The following is a 26,773-nucleotide window of genomic DNA, read 5'->3' on the forward strand; positions in this document are numbered from 1 at the left end:
TATATTAAGAGTAACAAAAAGAGAAGTATTATTAAGGAGTGAATTAGCCAATTCCAATAGTTGGAGTAAAATAAATGAAGAAATAGTTTGCGTCGTTAGATGATCCGATGAATTAGTTCAGGAGAGTAAAAATAGAACATTTTTTTTCTAATAATAAATTGTCTGTTTTATTCTAATAGTAAATTGTCACGAGCTACGAATTTGATAATGGTACATATTGTTAGTTATTACTTAAAAGTTTCTGAATAATGTTTTTCACAAAAATTCAAGGCGTCTCATCTGTCACCATGAGTTCACCAGCTCAGCAGCTATCAACTTGTGGGCCCTTCAACTTAGCATTTTAGTTTTCCACTGGTTCGTCTTGATGTATTCTTTGCTAACAAGAGTATAAACTATGGCAATCCCCACGGACAAAGGGTACATTTTAATCTGGGCCACTTAACCACATGAATTTGCAGAACAGTGTAACATATACACGCCCACAGTTTGACAGCGTTACAAAATGAATATGACGCATAAGGGATTCAATGTCCGTGGCATAAAACTACTATCCGCACTTGAGCATAGACAAATCCTAAGCTTTACGACTGACCACGTCCACCACGACCCCGTGATCCTCGACCGCCATCTTTCTGCAAACCGACGAGTATTCCATCAGAATTAAAACTGGATATGATAAAAGCAGAACACGGCAGAAATTAACTCGTAGTCCGGTAGGATAACCATACCCTGTAGGTAAGGGACTGTTGGCCACGGCCCCTTGCAGTCTGCTGAGTTGTTGAGCGAAGAATTCTGGCTTGCCGATTTTGCCTAGCTCTCTCAGTAAGGTTGATTGTTCTGGTACGAGTTTCAACACCCTCTGCTGCAGTGGTGGGATTCTGCTGTTCCGAAGATGCACCTGCGTTAAGGGTGGGATTCTGTTGTTCAGAAGGTGCACCTGCGTGAACTGGGCTCGGGGTGGGATTCTGCTGTTCAGAAGGTGCACTAGCCTGGAGTGTGTTAGGAGAAGGTTCACGTGCAGGGGATACATCTGTCGTTTGGCTTGGTGAGGCATCGGCCACACCTGATTGTCTAAGAGGGCTTTGATCTGGTTCCACAGTAGCATCAACCTCTCCAGTCTCTTCTGGCGTATCAACATCACTCATTTCAGTTTGTCCTGCTGGAGAGGCCGCCCTGAATGAATCACCGGCTTGCTCACCACCATCCAGCACCGGGGTAATGCTGTCTGGCTGTTCTGGTTCCTCTGGCAACTCCCCTTCCTCCCTCTCATCTTCAACATCAGCGGCTGCAGTAAACTGACCCTCTTCCTTGGAATCCTCAGCTTTCAGATCTTCCTCGAATGATGATTCCATAACTGCTTCTGACTTGACTGGCACATCTTCCACAACAGTTGTATCATTGTCAATACCAGTTTCGGCATCCTGTCCTTGGATGTCCATTGGTGCATCTATATGCGGCTCCATGTCATCCTTATCACCCAAATCATCTTCCCTTGTTTCCTCAGCCTCTTCAATTGGCAAGGAAGCTTGATCAGTGTCCATCTCTTCTCCAGGCTGTTGCTCATCTTGGTCTTCTGTAGATGGAAGCACAGGAACCTGTGCCGTGACAACATCTTCGAGAGGCGATTGTTCAGTTTTTAGCTCAGTAGTACCATGTGAAGATCCTTCTTTGGGTTTCTTCAGTGGTGGATTGGCATCAGTACTCTCTCCTTGTGAGGCATCATCTCTCACTTGTGCAGATGGAACTAGTCGTTTACGACTTGGCTGTAGTGCAGACATGCCACCAGAAGTTTCACGTTCCATCAACAAGCCACCTTTCTCTGTGGAACTTTCAAGTACTGTTGCATCAATATCAGCTTGGGGTTCTTCAACCCGTTCAAGTGAAGGCCGAATAAGCGGTCTCCTTCCTCCTGGTCTGCGTACTTCAGTGCTTGGTTTGGGCAAAGTAGAAACTGCTCTCTCCTCCATAACTTTAACTTGAGCAGGCCTTGGTGGAGTGGCTACTGGCCTACCTGAGATTTTTTTTAAAAAAAAGGACTAATGAACTACCATATTAATCAAGCGAGTAAACAAAGGAGAAACACACACATTGTTCAGTTCCACACAATGGAGCCCGTGCAAGAAAAACATGCATTAGAAATCGGTAATCACATTCGAAACAGTATGTGACATGCCAAATCATACAAAACCAGGTTTAAAATATTGTTAGTTATTTAATAACTAAGATCAGGATCTGATCTAATTTTCACTAGTAAAATATCACATGCCATCATGCCATATATGGATATTATTATAATTAACAGACTAGATCACTAGATATAACGCTAGCCGCTGAATATAAAAAACTGAATAGAAAGGAACCTGCAGTAGCTGCAGATGCATCCACAATGGAAGTCTCAACAGATGTTGCCTGACTTGTTGCACCATCTTGGAAGGGACTAGACTCTTCGACAGTTTTAATAGCGAGAAAATATGAACGTAACAGCTCATCGATTGCAGATCCAGATGGGATTTGAGAGGATACTCCAGAATAGTTCTGCACAGGACGCACTTAGTAAAACTCTAAATTTAATAGGAACTTTCATTTGCAGCAGCAACAAAGAAACACGAAATCCATGGGAACAGATAAAGCTGTACCTCAATGACCTCCTTCACAGCCTGCCTATGCTTCTCTATTGATTCCTCTACTTGTTTCCTCTCCTGAAATTAATTTTTGAAACAAGCAAATGGATTAGAGGGTGTTTATATAAGAAACACGAACCCTTAAGCTGGGAAGGACAGATTAACTGTTGGAAAAATAAGTAACTATGAACTTGTCCAGTTGCATTTTTAGTAGTTACTCATTATGTACTCTGCAGTTATGTTATGTTGCACTATAAACCCTGCAGAGTACGTAGCATTTTTATTAGTTAGTGATCAGTTGGAGAAACGCTGTAATGGATATTAATGGATCATTGAGGCCTATCACAGGGACGTGCTGGTGCTTGGAAGGCCAATAAGAAAACTACAGGCAATAATTTACTATAGTATTGTTGTCTATGATCACACATGATGCTGCAATTACAAAGCTTTAAACAGTGAAATTTCAAATTCTAAGAAATAATTGGACATAAACCAAATGTAACAAAAACAATATATCAAAATGATAGGCTTAATGCTCAGGTAACAAAGATGGAAAAGATGAATAATCTGTTCAGCAATGCACATGGAGAACACTTGGCCCGAGTTTGATAATTGGGGTTGTGAACTGACACGTAAAACGTAGCAACATATTAGCATATGATTAATTAATTGTTAGCTATAAAAACTTGATAAATGGATTGATATGAATTTTTAAAGCAAATTTCCTATAGATTTTTTTTGCAAAAAAATGCACTGTTTAGTAGTTCAAGAACCGTGCACGTGGAAAATAACAGAATATAGGTTGGAAAGAAGAGGTAAAGAACACAGCCTCAGTCTTTCCAGCTCTAGAGTACAGTAAAAGATCCTACTAAAAGTTTTTTTTTCATTCCCACATTTTGTATAGTTCAGCAGTTCTCACAACACATTAAGTTTTTCCTTTTTAAAATTCATGTCTAAACATGTCAATTTTAGTCATTCAGGACTATACTTTTTTAAAAGAAAATGTCCACACCATTCTTCACTTTTGGATATTTCATTATCTTTAATGTCTACTTTCTTCGCTTGTGCATATGTTCTAAAAATGTCCAACCAATGATAAGCAAAAACTTGCAACAGAATAGAATGATATTATTTAACGTATGTTGGACAATGAACAAACAATATACAGTGAAAATACTAAAGGACTAGATAAGGAGGAAGTTACCTGATTCATATTTTGAATGGCGGTAGCAAATACCTTCTCACTCCTTCTGCGCATTACCTTTTCTTTCTTATTATCATCTCTCTCTTTCTCCAAGATTTTTTCCAATGTCTGTTATACGTTTATTACATAAGAACCTGAAGTTCTATTATTTTTCATTAAAGGCACAATCTGCTGACCTGTATCCTGAAGTCCTTTTCTTTGATGGCCTGTTCATTTGCATTTTCGGATGTAGTTTTCTGACCTGTCAAAGTATATTAAATTTGGTTTTCTGATCATACAAAACATATATTACATGTGCATGAAGAAGGGTGATTACTTGATTTCATATCTTCCATTTGCTTTGAAAGGCTTTGTTTTTCTTTGACCAGCTCCTCCTTCTCTTTCACTGATGCATCAAGCCTCCTCTACATCATTTAAGAGGATGACATAAGCACATGAAAACGGCAATGAACTTTCGATCATGGAACAGAAGAACATGGGAAAGATCCTAACCTTGATGGTGAAATTTACCTTCCTCTGCCTTTCAATTTCAGATTTAAGGCTGGCCTGCAAAACAAAAGGGATTATTGATACGATTAAAGTAAAAATGGTTAAGAAAATGTTACTGAAAGTTATCACCATACCTCAACATCATTCAGCTTCTTTTCCCTAGCATCCAAATCAGACTGACATCCAGCAAGCTTTTCCTCCAAATTTCTTATTACAGAATCCTTCTCAGAAAGAAAATTTTTCGTGCGCTCTAGCTCTGCTGAATTCTCTCTCAAGGATGACTGTTGGATACAAGAAAATACACATGTGATAATCATTTATCACAAAACATAGCCTTAAAAGCTTAGCAGGTTCAGTAGTATTCAATAAATAATAAAATTTAAGCAAGCCAACCATGCTAGCTAAGGGATGCACATCATTATAGGCGTTATATATCACTAAATGATTTGTTGATGTGTTTCAGCCATAGACTTACTAACGAGTGCATTTAAAATGTTTCCCCTCATCGAGAGGCACTTGTCGAACTAGGCCGTGTTGACGGGCCCCCTACCGCCCACCGAACTGATATATGTCAACAAGTCCCCAGTCGACCCGACCCAGTTCGATAGGGCCCTATTTTTTGCAAGTTACGATATCCAACACTTATTTTTGCAATTTTCCATTTAAATGGTATTATTTTTAAAAAATCAATACTAATCAGCCAGCAGAAAAGACTTCACAGAGAACATGGTTAGAGAAACATTAGCCCTAACCACTGAGGTGACAAGAGTCAAATGTTGTGTGTAGCATGCCTAGCTCCTTCCAAAAATGGTTGCTTCGTACTTCACCAAGGGCAAGCAATAATGTTACTACCTCCATTAAAAAATATAACCATTTCTAGGTTGTTTAGTAGATAGTAAGGTTTAGTCAAAAGATTCTCTTTTAGTCACATCAGTGGACATATTTTGAATTGCTTACATTTCCTTTCCAAGCACCTGATTAGTTGTAGAATAATTGGAATGGTGAAAATCATGGGAATCCTAGGACAAGAAAACTTTGGATGAGAAACATACTTTCTACTCCCTTCGTTCCAAGATATAAGGATTTTCTAGGATTCAAATGTTGTACCACAATATACACTAATATACCCCCTATCAAATACACTAATTGCCTTCAATTTTGCCGTATTCTTTACAGTAGTTTATTTGATTTGAATCATGAAGTAGGTTCAGAAGTATTTGAGCGCTTGTCATAAATACACTCCTGAGATGACAAAAAGAATCGAACTCAGTTCTCACTGAGATGACAAACCAGCATACACAAGAACAAAGGTAGTACAATTTCGTCAGCTAAAATTTATAGAATAAAAAAAACATTCAGTGAACAGATTAAAGTCGAATCACAAAAAAGAACCAAGTACAAAATAATAACAGATACATATTAAAATGATTTGAAAAGGTAAACATGATAAAACAAACAACTAACTTTTATCTTTTGAAGTTCATCCTTCATGGTCTCGTACGTGTTCAAATCAACGCCTTTACTATTTTCAACCAACTGCAAAAGAGAAAACAATGTGAGTCAAACAAAAAAAACCATTATACAACATTGAGCTTATGTTTTATGTCAACATTGAGCTTGGAGGAATCACTAAAAGAACTCCATTCAGGACTAATTGATGAAGAAATAAAACATAAGCTTAATTATACACAATGCAAGGCACCCCTGCGTGGTGTATCAACACTGGCCTGCTGTCCAGACACCCTTTTACATAGACATATGCACCAGGAACTGATCCTAAAGTCTCTCCATTCATAACACCAATTAAGGGAAGTGAACAAGCAGCACCAAGGAACTTAGATGTTAGTTTCCTCAAAAAAATGACCACAGCACTTAAGGGATTGCTTCCTCCAGTACAAGAGAACATTTTTTGACCTGGTATGGTCTCTAATGTACAACATTTGCTGTTATATTTTACTCTTATTTATTGTTTTAAGGGAACGGTAACTGCATATAAATAAACCAAATATATTCATGATGCATTGCACAATGATGATGAAGAAAGAACATACCTCAGAAATCTTTTGATTCAGATTCGCTATTTCGATCTTCTGCATTTCTATTTCTTTTTTACATATTTCAGCATCCACCTGCTTTTCTAGTAAAAGATTATGCAACCTTTCAGCTTCAATTTTAGCCTTTTGAGCCTCATCGCGGAATTTCTGCACCCAGAAAAAAATAATAAATGAATGAAGCACATCAAAACATGGGCTATAGAAGAAATAAATAACACATCAATTAACTGACCTGGCATTCTTCAAAATTGTGCCTGTTCTCCTCTCTAAGCTGTATATTGCTTTCACGAAGCAAATTAAGCTCTCTAACCTGAGTTAACCAATTTATAATACAAAAGAAAAATAAGCTACAAAAAGTGAACAATAAAGCAACTATACAGGCGAGTGAAGTAGCAGACATGACAGAAATCTAATAGACGAGAATGGCACCTGGAATTGCAGTGACTTAAATTCTTCATCCTTGAGCATTGATGTTCTTGCACTATCAGATTGACTGCGGAGCAAGTCCTGTGCCTCCTTTGTGGATTTCAATGCACTTTCCAACTATATAAGCATGAAAACAATTGTGGCAGATTAGAAATATTACAATCAAACAAAAACACATCATGGGGAATCATATAGTCAAAACAAGGTGCAAAAACCAGTTCTCAAATCATGCAAGACAAACAGATTGAATAAGAATCTTAAATGCAGTTTTCAGAGCTTAAGCGCAACCATTACATCCTTCAATTACCTGTTGAAGCACATGAGGCACAAGTCATGTTCATACAGAACAGTAGTGGAGATATAGGCAGAATCAACGTAAAAGAGATAAGCTTGGCAAGCAATCACACAAAAAAGAGACAGTGTCATATGGATGGTTCCATGATGAGCTGACTGGTAAAATACCAAATATAATGGATCCAAAAAATACACTTTGTGGGAAGTTCATGGAAAAATCCTGTTGGTTATTGAATGGAACAAAATGACAAAACAACAGTCTGGTAGGTGGCTTCTATCTGAATAAGAATTTGAACAAATAACAATATGCAAGAGCAAGCAGAACATACTTCTATCTGAAGCCGTGACTTCTCCTGTTTAAGCAAAGATATCTCTGTTTCTGCCTGAAATTATCGTCAGATATATACCATCCCATTCTAAGTAGGGGAATAATAAAGGAGAAGAGAGAATATATGCTCACTATTTCTTTAGATCTGCGCAGGTAGCCGATGACGCTATGCAAATCATCTTCACCATGTGAATCAATGCGTTGCGATGAAATGCTGGCAATATCTCGTTCTTTCTCAGCCAACCTAATGTGCAAAGCTTCTAGTCGGTTGTGCAGAATTTTATTCTGCACGTGTCATTGGAAGAAATTAGGTGATTCAAGGTAACCCATTGTCATTAAGCATAGAAAATAGCAAGAAGGCATTACATTTATGAAAACTACAACCCATGTTTATATAATGAATGGAAGGATATATAACAGAAGATGGTTACCATATTTATATATAGTAAAGATGTCAGGAAACATGGTAACAAAACAAAATAATATATCAACCAACTACCACCAATAACAGTTCTACATTATGATTTAAATACAGTATGAGAAGTCATGGCTGGAGGCAAGGAACAACAATTGGGATGTGAATACTTTAAGTTATGATATTACAGATTGGATACCTCTCGGAAATCCAACTTTTGTCTTGTTTAATGTGTGTCATGCTATTGCGGTATTGCAGGATTGTTCTGTTTTCATGTTTGGGGGCTGTTTCCCTTAGGTTTGTAAATCTCGCTTTTGCTCTTATGATGAACCTTGTAGGTCAAAAAATGGAGGTTGATGATACCTGATCATTTAGCTCATTATATTTCTGCAAGGCCTCATCCTTTCCTTTCACAAGCTCTATCTTTTCTTGCTCTCCAAGGGTTCTTAGAGCATCCTAAAAAATTATTTGCAGTGCCAATTAGTTACACAACAAACGATGATTACAAAGCTCAACACAGCAAGCATACATGTAAACATATAAATACAAGCAGCTCGACCAGGATAAGTTACTAATTTGAATCTATGCCAAATACAAGTATACAACATAAGCGGTATAGCCAGATTAGTGCTATTACTCAACAGACCGAACTAAATACTCAACTGATTCAAACATTTGCTAAAAAAATAGTAACTTTAGATGCTATAATACCAATTTCCCCTGCAAAAAGGCTGCATTGATAAGTTCAAGGTAAGCACAAGTTTTTAATTCATAAAAGACTTCATGACGTTATTTCGTTGATTGCCAGGGGAACAATTGTTTGGGCAGAAGTGCATTTGCCAAACCAAAAGACTTGCAGTAGAAGGATCAAGCACCACACTTTAGCTAAAACAGAGTCTATGACAAGTGGGCAAGCACCAGAGCAGCAGGTGACAGCACAGCTAGTGTCATGAATAAACATTGGCTACAGAAGGCCAATTTCGCCTAATTTAAGGGTAATTTAGCCACAAATTAAAAAAAAACTTTAGATCTGTCAAACGCGAAGTTCTTGCGCACAAAATGAATAAAAGTTTAAACCAGAGGATCAAGGAAGCAGTTTACATTTTCAGCCTTCTGTGCTTCTACTGTTTGACGAAGCACTGTGATTTCCTGCTGCAAAGAAGATAGCTGCTTGGAAGTATTAGTCAGCTCCTGTATTGTTTCAGATTGCAGGATAACCTACAGAAGATACAGAAGACAATACACATAGTGAGTGCTTTCATAGCTTCATTTTCACATGGCACATCAAGTACAAAAACTATTGCGTATAAACATGAAAGGTGATCCACTATAAGCATTGAAAGTAATGGTTAAGTTTCTTCTGTTGAACTTAATATACTTGAGTTACTTAACTGCATCATGTTACTGTCATTAATCTTTGATAGTGGTGCCATGAACTAATTTGCATACAATAGCTACTACAATTCAAGTAAAAAGGGTGAAAACAATTAGTAGCAAATTACACCATATCATTCGTTGGTATCACTCCAAGTTGTGATTTGCTAGGCCACCCTTCGTGATCACCCACAGTCCTCTCCACAACCCTAAAGATTGACCTCCACTCCCCAGAGGCCAGCCATACTTTTCTCTGAGCTTGGAGACAGATGCCGCAGTTTTAGCATCAAGTTCACTCTCCCATAGCTCAGTTATCAGAGCTGCCACTTCAGGCTTCCGGCCAATCAGAGGACTCAAGTTTCACCTCAAGCCAAAGCAGATAGCACCATGCACACAAATCTTCTGCCCTTTCCAATGCAATGTTCGACAAGCTCTTATACAATGTTTTCAAATCAGAAAGTTAAGTCTAGTCGCCTTAGTACCGATTAGGATGACTAATCATGGTTGAGCGACTTGGAAAAATTGTTTTCATATATCAACTTTCTATTCACTTTGTGCAAGGTAAACTCATTTTGTTTCGGTATAAGTTCTATGGTTCTTCATTTCCCCATGGATTCATTTGGAAAAATAGACAGTATGTAGTTTGGTCTTTCTTTTCAGCACAGCTTGTTGGTGCTTCACTGCATCCTGCTCAGTGTCCACTGCCAACAACAACGCAACCCAACTGTGTCACTGCATAGCTGTGCAGAAGTTTGTGGTACAAAAAAAGAGAGGAGGCTGGCAGGCAGTTCCCACCACCAGTGAAGCTGTGCCAGCACCACATAGATGAAAGCAGAATAATGTGGTATAAAACCAGGCTTCAAGAGGGCAATGCCCCTGATAGAAGTAAGGGGTTGTCTTTTATCCAGCTATATAGTTTCAGGTTGAATATTTTGACCAAGAGATCCTTGGAGGATGTAATAGATTTATTCCCATAAAAAAACCAACAAAAATGGTGAACCTAGCACACCGAGGTCCTCCATGTCCAGCAGCACAATGAAGGCCCTAAAAGATGTCCAGAACATTTCTATGTTTGCTTACAGAAATCATTCATTAGCTAGTTTCAAATAAAATTTTTCAAAACTAAAAATAGAAAATAGGGTAGTATTATTCATAGCCTCGAAAATACTTCAACATGGACATATGCACAAAGTACCTGGCGCTCATAATTGTTCTGAGCACTACGCCAACGCTTATACTGCTCATCTAAAGCACTCTTTGAGGAAGCCAACTCAATTTCTAATCTTTCGATCTGTAATCTGTTATCAGGAATGAGGGATATGAGAAAATAAAAAAGATAACATCAATCTAAGAAAGCATCTTCAAATTGAGAAAAGATCCACCCGCCTCTATAGGGTGTATAAATTGCTTACACTTTCTCAGAAACTTCATTTCTCATCAATGAGATTTCATTCATGAGCGAAGTGGTGTCCTTCTCTTTAGCTTCGATTGCACTGGCAGCTTCTTCACATTTCATTGCATAACACTTCTCCAGTTCAGACAACTTGCTCCTCATCTTTGTAATCTCATCTTCCAAGCTTTTCTTGATATTCTCAGACTAAAAATTAAATACAAATTCATGTAAAATATCTAGCATAGGTACAAAAGGCTACAAAAATTATTTCAGTACCTCAGTTTTGTAATCCTGAAGGGCAGACTCCATTTGCTTCAATGCAGATTCATTTGAGTTTGCAATTTCTTTGTACTGTCAAGGAATTAGGGTTATATGACTTAAAAAGGTCAGCAAATAACTGACTTCTACACAAGGCAAAATAGAAACATAGATTACACTACTCCAACACCGATGAATTCAGGTCACCTACTCTACAGAACAAACGAGCCCTTATAATGATCTTTCATAAGCAAATACAGCACGCTTCTCTGATTGTGAGAAAGGTGGCTATGCCAGATATGTTATTCATGCATGGGTCATCAAGATGAAAATAACTTTGCATCACATCTTCGTTATCATAACAATTCCTTCTTGTTATGTTGAACAGTCCTCTCGTATTTGTGACCAGATTTGGACACAATCTGAATATCACTAACACTTAGGAAATTGGTTAAAGCATAATTAATCAACTCCAAACCAGCTCTATGCACCAAACCTACCATAGATTATTAGAAAACTACTGCATAATATGCACTCAGGTGATCAGTTGGGGAGAACAAAATTGCCAAAGTTGCATCCAGCACGACAATGACTGAACTTCAGAATGATCGGTCACAGTCTTCGTCAGGCTTTAGCACAATATGTATCTAAGCAAAAAGGGATAGCTATAGCCCCAGCTACTACCATCATCTATATCTAGTTGCTCTTTGTACTTGCATAGCTCTACAACTTAATTTTCTAAGCATGGTATTTCTGTTTCTGTTTTTGCAGATGAAACATTATAACACAAATGCTATCTTGTTTCAACAAATTAAAAACATTTTTTCAACAAGACTTAGTTTTGCTATTTTCATAGCTTGTACAATGTACAGGCATTTAGCTAGTAAACAATAGTTTTCTATATAAGCAGGGAGTGTCAAAACTATATTATCTCACAAGTGCTTGTTGCTGAGGAAACATGGAATATCACTTCTTGAAGATGTCAGATCAAGGAGCTGTGGCAAGTGAAAATTGACTAAGGACCTGTTCTTTTCAACAACTAGAGTATCCTAGCTCCTAAACAGCGTTTTTTTTTTTTTGGGGGGGGGGGGGGTCCCTCTGTTCCAAAAAATGTAAGTGTTTCGAGGATTTAAATCTTATACCAAAATATAAGCATTTTTGGCACTATTCATAGTATTACTTGTCCCGTCAATCACTATCCATTCAAAGTTGTTCCCATTTTATCCCCACCTGCCCTATCACCCTCATCCCATCCTCATTTATTAAGGGGCATCATAGTCTTTCCTTAACTTTAATCCCTGCTAACAAACTAGAAATGCTTCCATTTTGGGACAGAAGTAGAAATTTCTTAGAATACTTTTTAAAATCCATTTTCAACGTTTAAATATTTAATTTATTAGTTTGTGCCCATAAAAAAGTTATCACAAAATCAAAATAATCTACAATCTACAGCTACTACCTTCAAGGTAGTTCAATAAGGGCCTAAATTGTTGGTATGATCCTAAAAGGTATGGGTGGGCATTTCGTTTTTCCGGTTTAATCAGCTTGATTTTCTCGGTTTCCTAAAAGATTGGTTTCCATAGACCGACAACTGAAGACCATTCCAGCCAAATAGAAACGAGGGAAAAAGACCAAACAAAATTGGATTGGTCTTTTTGGGTTACGGTTTTCACTGAAGAAATGCCATTGTGCGTGAAGCAAGGGGCACCGCATATTCCTCCCTCTAATCATGCATGGCACAACCCAGAAAGGTTGTAGGCTCCACCAAAACCTAAAAAAAGAAGGAAATGATGCACCCACATTCATAGATCACGTGAAAAAATGCCATAGTATGCTCCGCCAACCGCATACTGAAAAAATTGGCACTTCAGTTTGGTTCAGTCATCGGTTCTCAGGAAATTTGTGCCCACACTTACTAAAAGGGGGGTGATTTAGATTTTTGGAAATTTGTGCCCACACTTACTAAAAGGGGAGTGATTTAGATTTTTCTTTCGTTTTTACTGAGGACCAAATATTCAAACTGGTGTAGACTTTATCCTTGAAAGTTTCTGTCCAAAAAAGAACAGGCCAGACCATTGAGGGAACTAATATAAGTTGTTGTGACAATGTATCTTATTAGAGCTTGACAGCTAGCTGGCTAGGGGATGGGGTGCACTGACCTGAAGCATATAGTTTTTATTTGCTTGAGCTTCCTCTTTATATTTTTCCAACTCCTCTTTCAGCTGGAAAAGCTCATCATTCTCCTACAGTGCGAATTAAAGACAGGTGAGCATTCCAATCATCCAGAAGTTTTAAGACCATATAATCTTTAACCAATAAGTATAAAGGAGCATCTGATGTTAAAGAAATAACAGTAAAAAACTAGCTCACCTCGGTGGATGATAGGATATCACGTCCACCATCCCTAAAAATGGTCTAACACCAAGAATAACAGCAGTCAGCTGAAAGCTTACATGATCAAAATCACATCTAAACTATAATAGAAACATGTAAGAAAATACATCTTTTTAGGTGTACACGCACCAGTTATTTTTGTAGGATGAATTTCGTTTCGGCTCAATGCCCAAAGAATAAAGTACATTTACTATGATATCCAAGATTAGAACATCAAAGAAACATGTTACTCAATTCAATCATGGTAATGAACCAATTTTCCAGCAGCTACATGTGGATGTTGTCAAATGTATGGGCTAGTCAGATACAGCCTCAATTAAGGGTGGTATAGGAGATAAGGTAGAAAGTACAAAAGATAGTATAGCTGTAGTGTACTCGTAAAGTTAAATCAGTAAGAGCAAAGAAATTGGCTCCCCACAAAGGTGGATAATATAAACAACAAATTTGAGGTTGATTTGTAGAGAAAAGTTTAAACATCACCTCCCCACAATGTATAAGCGATATGCAAAAACTAAAAGTTAACCATCATTCCACAATTTTTACTGATATTGCTTAAGCAGAACTGTATAAACGATAAAGCCATTTGGACAATGCCATGAAGATAGAAGATTCCAGCATTTACCCATCAATGCACTACTATGTCACCTTTCTAGTTCAGCTCGGAACCAAGTGCTTGCTTTACAGGACAGACTACTAAACAGCTTAGGAATAATTGGACCACATCATGACAAACCAGCAATCACTAGTCTATCAATAGCAAATTATATACAGCCAGTTAATGTTGTATGATGCTTTCAATACATTGTATAAGATTTTGAGTACTAAATAACACCGTATAGTCTCATAAGTATCTACCTTTCTTGATTTTAGTTTTGCCTCCAAATCAGAACACTTCGCCTACAAAAATGTTGAATAGTTACTAGTTAGAAAAATTCCCATGCAATTTATTAAAAGAATTAATTACTTGAACAAACCTCTGCAACAGCAGCCCTCAATTCAGCATCGGTAGCAGCTTTCCATGAATTCTGTAACTCTTTCCTCATATCCTCTACCTGCTTCAGACATTCGTCAAAAGCATTTTTCTTATCAAGTGTCAGGACACGGACATGATCCCTTTGCTCTTGGAGCTCTTTTTTCACTTCCGCCCAGTCCCTCTACAACAGCATTTCAATTTAGAATAAACAAGATAAGGTACAGAACAAGGAACAAACTGAGCATTATATTTCCACGAGAAACATCCAAAAAGAGGCTCAAGGTATAAGACAGTGAATGCCAAATTGCCAATAGTATAGCTACATAAGCACTACATAATAAATAAAGCATAAATTGATGTATAGGAGTCTTACTTCCAGTCTCTTGATGTATTCCTCTTGATTTCTCCTTTCGACAGACCTTGCGTTCTAAATAATTCACAGGTTAAGAGAGAGTAAAAGATGAATTTCAAGCGTCCGTGTGACTCCTCTAAACATAGCATACCTCTTGAACCTCCTCAGTGGCATGTATTGTGTCAATTGTTGCCTGCAAAGCAACACATCAGCAACAGCAAGTAGAAGTTTCTAAAAACCTCAACACACAGTAACTGATATATTTTTTATGCTTCAGGAACAAAAGCGGAGCTTAGAAGAAGGTGACTCGGAGCCTAAGGAAGGTGATTCGCGCAGACAGCTGACTCCTTTTCAATAGAAAGGAATAGCCAAACCTACCCAGCTGGCTGGTCAATCTCAGTGATCTTATCGGCCAGCAAAGCAGAGACGGACAACTACGGTCCCGACCTTACCAGCACCAAAGGTTTACTAATCAATGAAGCCCCTCAACCTACTATCTTTTCTCACAAAGTCAACCAAGCCTAACCAAACCCCATGCTCGCGACATGTTCTTCATATTGATTGAATTGGAGGGAGTCAGAGACTACCATGGAATCGTTCCATAGTCACCCCGGTGACCTTCGTCACCAAAGCATCACGACGGTTTCCAAGACCCCTGTGGGGATCAGTCGGAGCAAGTAGGAATGCCGACCAATACATAAGCCATGTCTGGTTGAGGTGAGCAGCAACCAGGGAGAGTCTTTTTAAGTACAAGAACGTTGCGGTGGGACGCTAGTACTTAAACTAGGGTTGATTCTCAGCGGTAATATTGCGTTTTTCAGAAGTTAGCTGTAGCACGCCTTCCCTCCTCTCATTTCAGAAAGATTTGGCACTATTTTCTTATGATGACCTGGTCGAGAGAGTATGAAACATCAGTGTAAAAGATTGAATGGGGTGGTTATAGTAAGGGGCGAACCAAGTGCTTGCGCAAAGAAGCACAGAAAAGTGATTAACCTAATGAATATTCTTATTCCTTGGTTTGTTAGCAGTTCTGGATTTTTAAGCCCTTTCTTTTCTTAAATAGAAAAGGACTACTTGGAAAGCGACACAGACACTGGTAAATTTGTTGAGATCGCAGATTAAAAACTTAAATAGCTAAAAGATCTTGCTTGTTCATGCATGAGTAGACCATACAGTTGTGCAAAACTGATGAACCAAAATTCGTCATGACAATACAGGGGAAGTTATGAAAGCAGTGGGCTCTCCATTCAAAAATAATAATACTAATAAAGTAATAATGCACATTTGTAAGGATAAATTATGCTGGTAGGAAAACCAGGTTTACAACTTCTTTAGTAACACAACAAAGTAATAATAGAAACCGCAATAGATACAAAACATAATACTGAACCATCAAAGTAATGAAAAGATGTGGCCTTGAGGAAAAATACCTGCAGGCGATGCACCCTTGTGGTTAACTCATGAACTTCATCCAAAGCTCTTTTCTCTGACTTTGCCAATATTTCTTTTTCATTCTTTAGAATAGACATCTAGGGAAATAAAAATCATGTCAGGCTTCTGGATCTTAATATCATTTCAGGGAAGTAATAATATCAACAAACCTCCATTGATAGCTTCCTTGAGTTCTCCTCTACAGCTTTCACAGATTCTGAATTTTCACGCAGTCTTTTTTCATAATCAACTACTAAATGCATCAATTCCGCATTTCTTAGCGAAATAGAATTAGCTTCCTTCCTCTGTTTGTTACAATGTATGAAGTAAATTAGGATATATAATAAAGAATTTCCTTCTACCAAAAACTGCTATGGACATATGATGCCCATGTCAATACTAAAAACATGGTATAACACAGAAAAGAAAGAACCTGGTGCTCAAGCTCTGCTGTAAATCCATTAAGCCGGTCTCGAGCAAATTCTGCTTCAAGAACTGCCTTATCACGCTCAGACCGCAAAGACAAAAGCTCAGTCCTAATGAATGGTAATCAGTATTGATCAAAATTTCCATGCAAGAACAACATAATATAACACTCAATAAGTAAAGGAAGCATATAGAAACATTGATAGAACCCTTGACAGTGCATGTGCACGCGAAGTTACAAGGAAACCATTGTGACACAGATGATTCAGCGTGAGCCATATATATTACTCCATTCACATCCATCAGAATGCTTTATGCTTAGCTACAGCATGACTTCAATACAGCATGGCACTAACAACATTAAACATAGAACTCTTTCATAGTACTCCAGACTCCCGTTGTCTACAAATGTAAGCCAGCTAGGATCACTGTGTTTACAAGTGTAGGCCACCATTAGATCTTTAGAATTAATTTTAATACTTTGGCCCCTCATATTGTAGAAGTACATGGACTGACCACATAAAACAATTACACTGGATTGCTTGCAAAACATGTTTCGTGGAAATAAACTTCTACTCCCTCCCGGTCATAAATATTTCATATTTAGGACAGGATTTGGTCAAAATATTGAAACTTTGACCATCTATAATTTCTCAGATGCTTAGATTTTACAAGAAAAAAAGTATGAGTAGATGTTCCTTGAAAAGTACTATCATTATATCATAAATTTAATAGATTATATAAACTTATTCTGATGTAAAATTGTTGGCAAAATTTTCAAAAAGTTTCATCAAATCTGGTCCTAATGGTCAGATATTTACGACCAGAGGGCATACATTTTTTTTACAGCAAACTAAGATAAAAGGATATTGAATTAAACTCTTACATGGATTGTGGAAAGTACAAATTAACTCATATTTGTGGACAGCAGAGGTAAATTTCTCACAGAAAGTAAAAGTTATAAAGGCCACACCATCCATCACAAGCTGTAAATCAGAATTTCAAAATAATATCCCGTGACAACCCACCCCAAGGAGGTTATTACATTGCTTCGCGGTAACAAGTGCCTCAACTTATTCATTCAGTGAAATCATTGATAGGGAGGAATGAAAAATATCCATGTGAGTTCATCCTCAAACCGTTGTCCTATCAGACCAATAAGATAAAAGCAGAGAAGGAAAAACACCTCAACTTTGTCAGCTCTTCGTCAAGGATTTTGGCGCGCTCTGACACTTGCTCATAAGCTTTCCTTGAAACCTCCTGTGCAAAATAAATTGATTTGAAATAAGTAATGCATCCACCACATCTATAGTATTCTAAAGCCTCTACAGCCTCCCATCATCAAAAAACCTTACCTGTGATCCTTCAAATAGAACCATCAGGTCATTTCTGCCATCATCTAGAGAAAAAAGATATATGTTATTTCTTACAGCAGTAACATGCAGTTTGAAACCACCACAGTTAGGCATTTAATCATTGCGCCTGAACTGAAAAGAACAAATCTAAACCTTGCAAATTATTGGATATGTGTTCAACATTGGCACGAGACTTCTGTTGTTCTTCGCAAAGCTTCCGATACATCGCTACCTACGGAAAAAAAACATATTTTTGTACTGACATCACATACAGTATGCAATTGAATTTCGCACAGAGGATTTAAGACAAAGTTTCCCGCTTCATTGCAAGGAAAATACATAAAGCATACAGATCTGTGAAGAGATTCAATCATTATTGCTTGTTCTTCAGATTTTTTCATCACTTTTTCAACCCTGGATGCAGCATCATCTGTAATTTTCTTCAACTCAATTTGGAAGCTCTCCTGGAAAGTACAGAAATCAGAGCATTTCTTTATCATTTCATTGGATACAAAAGTATACCTTGACACTCATGTGCGACAAAACTACAACCCTGATAGGCATAGAAAATAAAGTGAGACTTCATACGTACCCGGAGTTCCATGTCCCTTTTGTCAAGATCAGCAGAGAGCAAGTGAACTTGATTCCGAAGTTGAACATTTTGCTGAACTAACTCATTGATATCATTGAATGTCATCTGAGACACATTATTGAACAGTTATAGCAAATACCAACATAATGTAACTGAGGATGAGATGGACTAGCATATTTACATGCTCATGAATGTTGTTTCCAACGACAGGCACTCCAGTGCTTGTGTTCGTAGAAAGAGCACTGTAACCTACATTCGGAAGGCTAGAACCACAACGAAGTTGTATATCTTGGCATTCCTTTAAAAGAACAGCTATCTGCAAATTATAAGGGACAGCATACAATTAGCAAAAGCTTCTGCAGTATCAACAAAAAAAAAATGACCTTGATTCAATGTGATAACATGCAAGTCTAAATATGAACCTTCTAATTAGATTTAAACAGGTGAGGAGCATATGTGCTGACAATTTTTAAAGGGTAAAGTCTATTTTCAGGCTCTCAGCCCGTGAACTCTGTTATGTTCATTCTTCACCTTAAATTCAAAAACCAGTTATTTTTCTACCTTGGCTTTCAAAACCAAACAAAAAAAACACCTTCCATATTACTACAGGGTGGTTTCCATTGACATCACAAAGGTTTTCACTAGTGCAGACTCCTAATATGCAAGCTTTGTTGATGTGACTGTCAAATAGCAGGTTAAACATGAACTAAACTCAAACTATTAGAAGCTAATGTGAGTGAAAACTTTCAATGTCAACCAAAACCACCACAGAATCAGGTCTGAGATGTTATTTGTCTGGTTTTATAAATAAAGTGTTGAGGTGAAATATAAATGGTATTTAGTTCGGCGGAAAATTTGGACTCAAATAAGTTTTCTAGGGTCAAAAATGGACTCCACCCCTTTTTAAAAACCATACTGAAAATGGACTCCAAACAAAATTGGAGTATTTGTTTGTAAGAGCTAATACCACTTCCAAGTCACACCTGATCTTACATATCTATATTACAACCAACAATCCACACCAGAAGGCGCTTGCTAGATTAGGCAGAAGGTAAATGTTTAAAACTTTCTTCATATAGACAATTCATTCTGTGAATCAACAGACAGCACAAGGTGCAAATGTCTCACTTGTTTTTGCAGATCATCTATTTCTTTCTGGGCAATACTATGATCACGTTCCCGCCTTTTTAACTCTGACTGAAAAGACAAAATTAATGTTAAAACCTCACTGTAAGAGACTTAAAGTAATTAACAGCATGAGATGCATGCACCTTCAGGTTCCTAATGGTATTTTCAAAATTATCATGCTCCAGCAGTGCTTGCTGCAATTTCTGATCCATTAGAGCGTATGCTTCAACCATCCTCCTATGCTCAGCTGAGATTAAAGAAGGGGGGTTGAATGTAAAGGCTTGCTTGAGTACAAATAATGCATACTTGTCACAAACGTAATAATCGTACTACCAGGTCATCAAATAGTGTATGCATTTCACTAATGCACTGAGAACAGTTCACTACAACATTACCTCGTTCATCCAAGATAAGCTCAGCCTTCTCTTCAATTTCATGCAAAACCTGTTGTACAAAAAGTCAGTCAGTAATCCAATAGGAATAGGCACAAACAAGAATTGCCTGTTTGCCACAGAAAAGCCAGGTTATATAAATTCCCTATTTTTTTAATTTCGCAAAGCACATTGGAGGTGACCAGCTACATAACCACAAAAAGTTAATTGAATTAGTAAAAGAAAGTTCAGAAATGAATCAATGAGAAGATGCAGCACTGCATCCCTACACAATGACCAGCTACATACAAGCAGTTCTCACACCGTCAATTGTTAATCCTTAAATTTGAAACTTTCGAGGATATAAAATCTGTGAAAATTCATACTCCCTCCATCTCAACTAGATGTATGGAATGTATACATCCAAACATTCAAATTTTACTAACCTTATATTGGCAGGTTTGTAATCAAAACTTAGCGAATCTGTGATCCAACAATCTCAAACTTTCATGAGAACATACAAAGTTCTACTTGTCATTAGGTGAAAATGACACTGATACATGCCATGAAAAAAAAAACTTAATACAGTTACTTGCTAGTTTTTAATACAACAAAATGCTGGTCAATCTAGCACTCAGTCAACATCCAAAATATATACTTTTTAGAGGAGACTACTTCCATGTGGTTATATTTTTTATTAAAAAAAGTAGTCAAAGAGTGTAAATTGAAGGCCATGTTGACGTCTGAAACATCAATTTGGAAAGTGGAAGAGGTGGGATCATGGGAAAGAGCGTAGAGATGAATGCAAATTGAGATACCAAGTGTTAACCATCACATTTCCAAAAAACCAAGAATCTGTGAGCTGTGGGAAATATTCAAATTCAAAGATAACAGACAAGAACAGAACTGTACCCTCTCAAGAACTGCTTCTGCATGTCTTCGCCCAAACCTCTCATGACGTAAAGCATCAGTAGCTTCTTGGTATTTCTCGTAGATCTTAGCAAGCTGACACAATTAAGGTTATCAGGAAAAAATTGAAACACGGTGTACAAAAAATAAAGACTATAGAGAAGATTAGACATACACTCCAACCGTCACGAAGAAGGGAAGCAGCTAATGCAGTTCCAGAAACACCGGTAGGTACTTTTGGTACTATCATTAGGTCATTCTGATTTGCTGCATCAGACAATGATCTGCAAAATAGGAAACAAAAAATGGTTTCTAAATAGATGAAATAAGATCATGCATAATAATTCGGTCCTGCTTCATGAGTTATGATCTGTAAAATGCTTCGTAATTTAGTATCTCCTACAACCAGCTAGGCATATTTGTTAACATAATTATGGTTTTACAACACAATCAGGAATGGCCACAAAATTTTCAGAAATTATTGGTGCTGGGACAAAGATAAAATCATGTTAACAGTACAGCACAAACAGAAGTTATCATCATTCAACAAGATTGGCTTTAATGAGGAAAAGAAAATTAATATCAAAATTATTTGAACCCTGCTGTCTAGATAAAGTATTATTGAACAACGCTGATTGGGCCTCCTTTAGATCTCACTAGATTTACAAAGTTTCAGAAACTATACATGTCTTTCATCGGTAAGCCTGCTAGATCACAAGGGTCTGGTGCAACCAATGAAGTGAAGCTCAATTCACGAGATTTCCTTGTATTCTCCAGATCAGATTCACACTTTTCAAGCTTTTGCTTCAAATACGTAGCTTCCTGCAAGACAAAAAAATACAAAATAGTATTTAAACCAAAAGCTCAATTAAGAAACCCCCAAGATCTAGCTGATTTTCTACTGAGAAAACCATCCAAATTAAAAATAAATATACTTTTTCAAGGTCTCTCTTGGCTGAAGTCTCCTTCTCAAGCTGCTCCTTGTATTCATCTTCAACCTGGGCCAAATGTGTCTGGTTTGAACAAAGAAAGTTAAGAATTGGCTGTAATGTTCACGAACTGGGATGAAGTTAATCAAATTGAAATACAAGTAAATGCATTACCTCCAATGCTTTAATAACTCCTTCAAGCTCCCCAGATTTTTTTGACCATTCCTCAGAACTTTCTTTGTGAAGTTCAACAAGTTTCATGACCTTTTATGAGAAACAGACCAAAAGATATAGTGAAAAAATGTAATTCAAGTTTGGAGCATGGAAAGAAAAGAAAAAGGGATAGCACAGCATCAACTTCCTAAAATATCATTATCAAGCGGGATGACATAACAAGGTTGTGATAGAAGTGTCATGAAAAATACTTATGTGGCCATCGATAATTATACAAATGTCTGATCAGATACGGCATACCTAGGTAGGCAAGAGAAAAGCATAACAGTAGATAAGATGGCCAAAGTTAAAAACTATCTCAAGACGTCACATAACTTCTACTTGTTTATGCTCAAGTGCAGCTTGAAGAATGTTACCAAATAGATAAGACGGTGGCGCAAACTATATGGGAGCGTCAATAGTATACACAGCAACACACATATTATTTAATGTGAAATTGATGGTCCTAACACAAACTGAAGTTACATATAGTTGGCTTACACAGTTCATATCAGACTAATGCGTAATTGAGCAATATTTGTGCATCCAGCTATTATGACTTTGAGCATTAATAATATGCACCACAAAACAAAATGGGACTGGACACGATACATAAATTTCAAAAACTTCAAACATTCAGACCAGTGACACCATATGGGTTGAGGTTTTGGTGTGCATATAGAGTAATGGCCTGGTCAGCTGCTCGTATAAATCGCCCAGGAAACATTTTCTTCCATTTGCTTTGTGAAATATAAGCAATCTAGGAATGGGCGCATTGAGGTGAAATAAACAATAAGTTATTGGGGGTAAACCATACAGTTGAAAGCTCAGTAGCAAGGCGTTGTTCATTAGCAGCTGCAGCATCCTTTGTTGAGCACAACTCCTTCCATCGCGAAATAAAAGCATAAGTTAGATAATGATATTAATACAAGAGCTAATTACCAATCCAATAGTTTACCTTTTCCATATAGGATACCCTTTGCTCAAGTTCGGAAACCCGTTCTTTGCTTCTCCTCAAGGAACTGGATGATTCAGAAATCTCTCTTTCAAGCTGAAAACAACACAATCAGGTTTTGCTTTCTGCTTACATTGTGAGGTCATGGTTGGAATATGAAAAGGAGACTCACCTCTGCAACCTTTGCTGACATCCTAGCCTCCTCATCCATATTTGATTTCCTTATTTCAGCTAAGTTCTTAATTTTTTCTTTAAGTTCCTCGTCAAGCCAGAGATTATGCTTTTCAAGCAGTTCTTTCTCCTAAAAACAGAAGAACTAAATAAGAATTACTGGGTGATCCATGCAAACATATGGAATAGGTAGAATTCATGTAAAACTCCATAGGGAACAGATTAGATGGTAGCGTATAACTCAAGAAAAACTTTGCAGCACTTTATACAGCAATATTTTAATGTATTTTAAAGCATACCTGTGTGATTCGGTTACATGTGGCCTGCAAATGAGTTAACTTAGCTTCAACCTCTTGTATCCTAGCCCCTTTACTTGCAGAAGAGTCTGCCAGATTTACCTGATAGGTAGATCAATTCAACAGCTACAGTTAATTTATGCAACAAAATCTTCACAGGATGAAGGGACATGAAAATCTAAGAAATGTGAAGAACTAAGGGATTAGCTTACGAGAGTGCACAGGGACTAAAACTTGCAATAGCTACCAAAATAATATTGCATAAACATAGCAAATCACGTTGGTTCTTTGATTATACAAAAAGTCAAATAGTGCCACATTAACTTGGTCAAAATTATCCCACAGACAAACTACAGAATAAAATTTTAAGAAAAACTAATAAAAATCAATTTCAAGGAAATAGGTAAATTTTCTGCGAGAATTGGGGAAATAGGTAAATTTTCTGCGAGAATTGGGGAAATACTCCATGCAGATCAAGAGGTCTAGCAATATCGCATATCTCTTCCATTGTAAGTAAGACTCAAAAGTTAATTGCAACATGTAAGGTTGATACGCAATTTTCTATCTTAAACGGTTTAGAGTGGTATGATGGTTTATGGTAAGCAAAAAATAGTTTGTACAGTTATAAGATCAGCAAACAACAACTAGGCAACAACTTAATAAAAATTCATGATATGGTGTGTTTTCTGTATTGAAAGAGTATATCAACTCTGACTAGGCAAAGCCCAAATAACTCAAATAGAAGACCACTAACTAATAAATTAAACAACGAATAGATGAAAAGTACATTTTCATTATAAATATCCATCACTACCTATAAAGATGGTCACTGGTATTTAAAAATCAACTTGCTACAAGTTGAGAAATAAAAAAAAATAAAAAATAGAACCATATCTCTTGATCAGAAAATATAAATTTGACATCCAGGTAGGCAATCCACTCAAAGGGATGTGAAGCTGGTGAATGAACATTATGGGGTTGTTTGGTTGCTGGCAACGACTAAGCAAACAGTGCCATTCAACTATTTCTAAAAAACTGCGAGTGGCATATGTGACAGTGTTGGTCTGGGCTAAGATGATATGGAACACTTGCAGGTGTGTTTGCAAACCAAACACCAGACTTGTAAAGTCTAACTTACCGCATCAAGTTAAGGCAAATTGCAGGAGCATGTCTAGCATGCCATTAAATGTTTAGTACAAATAAAATATCATGGTTAATGGTAGCAACTCACCTAAGCTTGATATGGTAGGGCAAAAGCCCATGAATTAAAACTATTATGTGGCCTGCAATCTTATTTTCATCATGCTAAATAAAGTACTTCCAGGAAGCAAAGAAAGATAACCGGAGCAAACAACTTATACCACATGCAGTTGTGCCACGATTCCAATATGACCATACATGCCAGTATAAACTTCTGGCAAGTAACATTCAAAATGAAGAAAACAATTGTGCAGGCCTATTGCAAGCCACAAATTCTGTTGTAAAACCTATCGAGTAACTGAAACCTGAAGTCTGGAATCAATAACACACTCATCTGTCTGGGGCTAAAAGAACAGCATAAAATATCCACCCTCTGTATGTCGACAGTAGCAACCTATGCATTGCACAGGATAACAATCCAGGCATCAGGCCCTATATCCACATTTCACCTTAAATATGGACTTCCAGTTTGCTGGTTGCTGTGCATTACTAGAAGTGGGTGTGCAAAATGGTCAGGGGAACTCACTATCTTATCGTGGTAGTTCTGGATGATGCCATCCTTCTCCCTCATCTCTGCATCCCTCTGACCAATTAGTTCCAGTGACTGACTCTTGGACTTGTGCAGCTCTGAGATTTCTACTTTCAGCCGTTCAATCTCGCCATCCTTCGCAATCTGCAGAACTCATCAGCAGCACAGAATGATCAGAGACCTGAGCAAGCCGAATAACTGAGCTGTACCAAAAGAAAATTAGGGTTCGTACGGCTTGGATGCGGAGCTGGTGTATCTCGGACTGCGAGGAGGCGAGATCGGCGGCTCGACGCTCGGAGGCGGCATTGAGCTCGGCTATCTCGGCCTGGTAGCGATCGGCCTCGGCAGAGAGAGTGGCGTAACGCTGCTCTAGGAGGGCACAGGTCTGCTCGGCCGCGATGGCCGCCGCGTCGGACTCGGCACGGACGGTGTCCACCTGCTGCCGGAGCTCGCGGATGGCGGCGTCAGCCCGTTCGGCGACGGCGGCCACGTCGCCGCCCAGGAGCCGCAGCTCCTCCTCGGATATGAAGAGCGGCATCGCCGCGTGCCGGGGGGAGGGGTAGGCGGCGCCCCTGGCCCGCCCTGGTGCTAGCGACGGCTCTAGCCTCTAGAAGGTTCTAGGGTTTGTCGCGCGCCGCGGGGGAGGGAGGGGCGGAGGGTGGTGGCGGAAGCGGAGGGAGGCGAATGGAATTGGAGTGTGGCGACGGAAGAAATGCGAAACGGCGACATGGATGCGAGGCAGAAATATAGGAAGCGTGTATGGCGGTCGGATGGCCTCGGGCCACGGCCCACGGCGTCTGTATGGTGGGCCTGGGAGATGTGCTGAAATGGGCTTTATTGGGCTACAAGGTTCCGACTTTTGTTTCCGTTTCCTGGGTGTACCATGTAGATGTAGCCACATAGGCCAACACCATTGTGGGTTGGTAGGCACTTGGCAGGCAGCTTCAGCATGTAAACAGTTGTTTACCCCGAAAAAAAAGATCTTGCACGTCTTCAACGGCATATCAAAATTTCACCTCCATTTTCTTATCTGACAAGTTGGCCAAAAAATTTCTTTTCATATTTTATTTGTGTTGCTATTCATCTACCCTCTCCATTACAAGTCTATAGCAATAGGACTCATATGCCAGTATGTCACTCGTCCCTCTCCTTCACTGTCCTTCTTCATCCTATATATCAACACCAAATCCCAAATCGCCATGAGCAGCTGTGAGAGAGACGAAGTTGCTGGTGGTGGTGGTGGTAGGTGACGATTGCAACACCACACGAGCGAGGCAAAAGATGCTGGTGACAGTAACAGTAGCGCTAGGGTTGCACAGTATCAAGATTTGCTTGAGGTGATGATGACAGCGCAAGGAGGAGCTCAGGGACACGATGACGTAGGGGTCAAACGATGAGGAAGGTGAAGGTGTAACCTGCAACGAGCTCATTTGACAACCAAAAGAATGCCACTCTCGGTCATATGTTGTAGTGACCCCATTCGGCAGCAGTGGCATTACGGCGGTGATAGACGACATTGGCGAAGCAAAGACATGATGATCCATAGTGGCTTGTTGGTGGGTCCTATGTGGTGGCTAGGACAGATGAAGGAAAGGACAGAAGGTGGATGGTGGAAGCCACAATTTTGGCAAAGGCAGCATTTAGCTAACGAAAAGAAAATTTTTACGTGTTATGTCGAATGTTTGATTGGATG

The 26,773-nt window shown here is 38.4% G+C and overlaps 1 protein-coding gene across 1 annotated transcript; it reads right to left on the minus strand.

The window, feature by feature from the left end:
• Window positions 1-292: 292 nt before the first annotated feature.
• On the minus strand, window positions 293-25,775 carry LOC102701798 (nuclear-pore anchor). Its single transcript, XM_006648973.3, has 49 exons — window positions 25,313-25,775; window positions 25,078-25,224; window positions 23,355-23,453; window positions 23,057-23,185; window positions 22,888-22,980; window positions 22,747-22,812; window positions 21,891-21,980; window positions 21,723-21,800; window positions 21,473-21,609; window positions 20,963-21,071; window positions 20,791-20,883; window positions 19,903-19,951; window positions 19,651-19,754; window positions 19,508-19,576; window positions 18,561-18,695; window positions 18,380-18,484; window positions 18,138-18,251; window positions 17,941-18,019; window positions 17,788-17,831; window positions 17,619-17,692; window positions 16,440-16,542; window positions 16,177-16,311; window positions 16,006-16,104; window positions 14,727-14,768; window positions 14,597-14,650; window positions 14,225-14,404; window positions 14,106-14,147; window positions 13,227-13,271; window positions 13,016-13,099; window positions 10,875-10,949; window positions 10,618-10,802; window positions 10,401-10,503; window positions 8,933-9,049; window positions 8,195-8,287; window positions 7,549-7,701; window positions 7,418-7,471; window positions 6,798-6,911; window positions 6,601-6,678; window positions 6,366-6,515; window positions 5,779-5,850; window positions 4,449-4,595; window positions 4,318-4,371; window positions 4,142-4,229; window positions 4,002-4,066; window positions 3,826-3,933; window positions 2,637-2,699; window positions 2,361-2,535; window positions 729-2,011; window positions 293-632 (listed from the first exon to the last, which is right to left on the minus strand). The coding sequence occupies exons 1-49, from the start codon at window positions 25,616-25,618 to the stop codon at window positions 582-584; spliced, it is 6,132 nt and encodes a 2,043-aa protein (XP_006649036.2). The 5' UTR covers window positions 25,619-25,775; the 3' UTR covers window positions 293-581.
• Window positions 25,776-26,773: the final 998 nt, after the last annotated feature.

The sequence above is a fragment of the Oryza brachyantha genome, chromosome 2, assembly GCF_000231095.2.
Source record: "Oryza brachyantha chromosome 2, ObraRS2, whole genome shotgun sequence".
Lineage (NCBI taxonomy): Eukaryota > Viridiplantae > Streptophyta > Magnoliopsida > Poales > Poaceae > Oryza > Oryza brachyantha.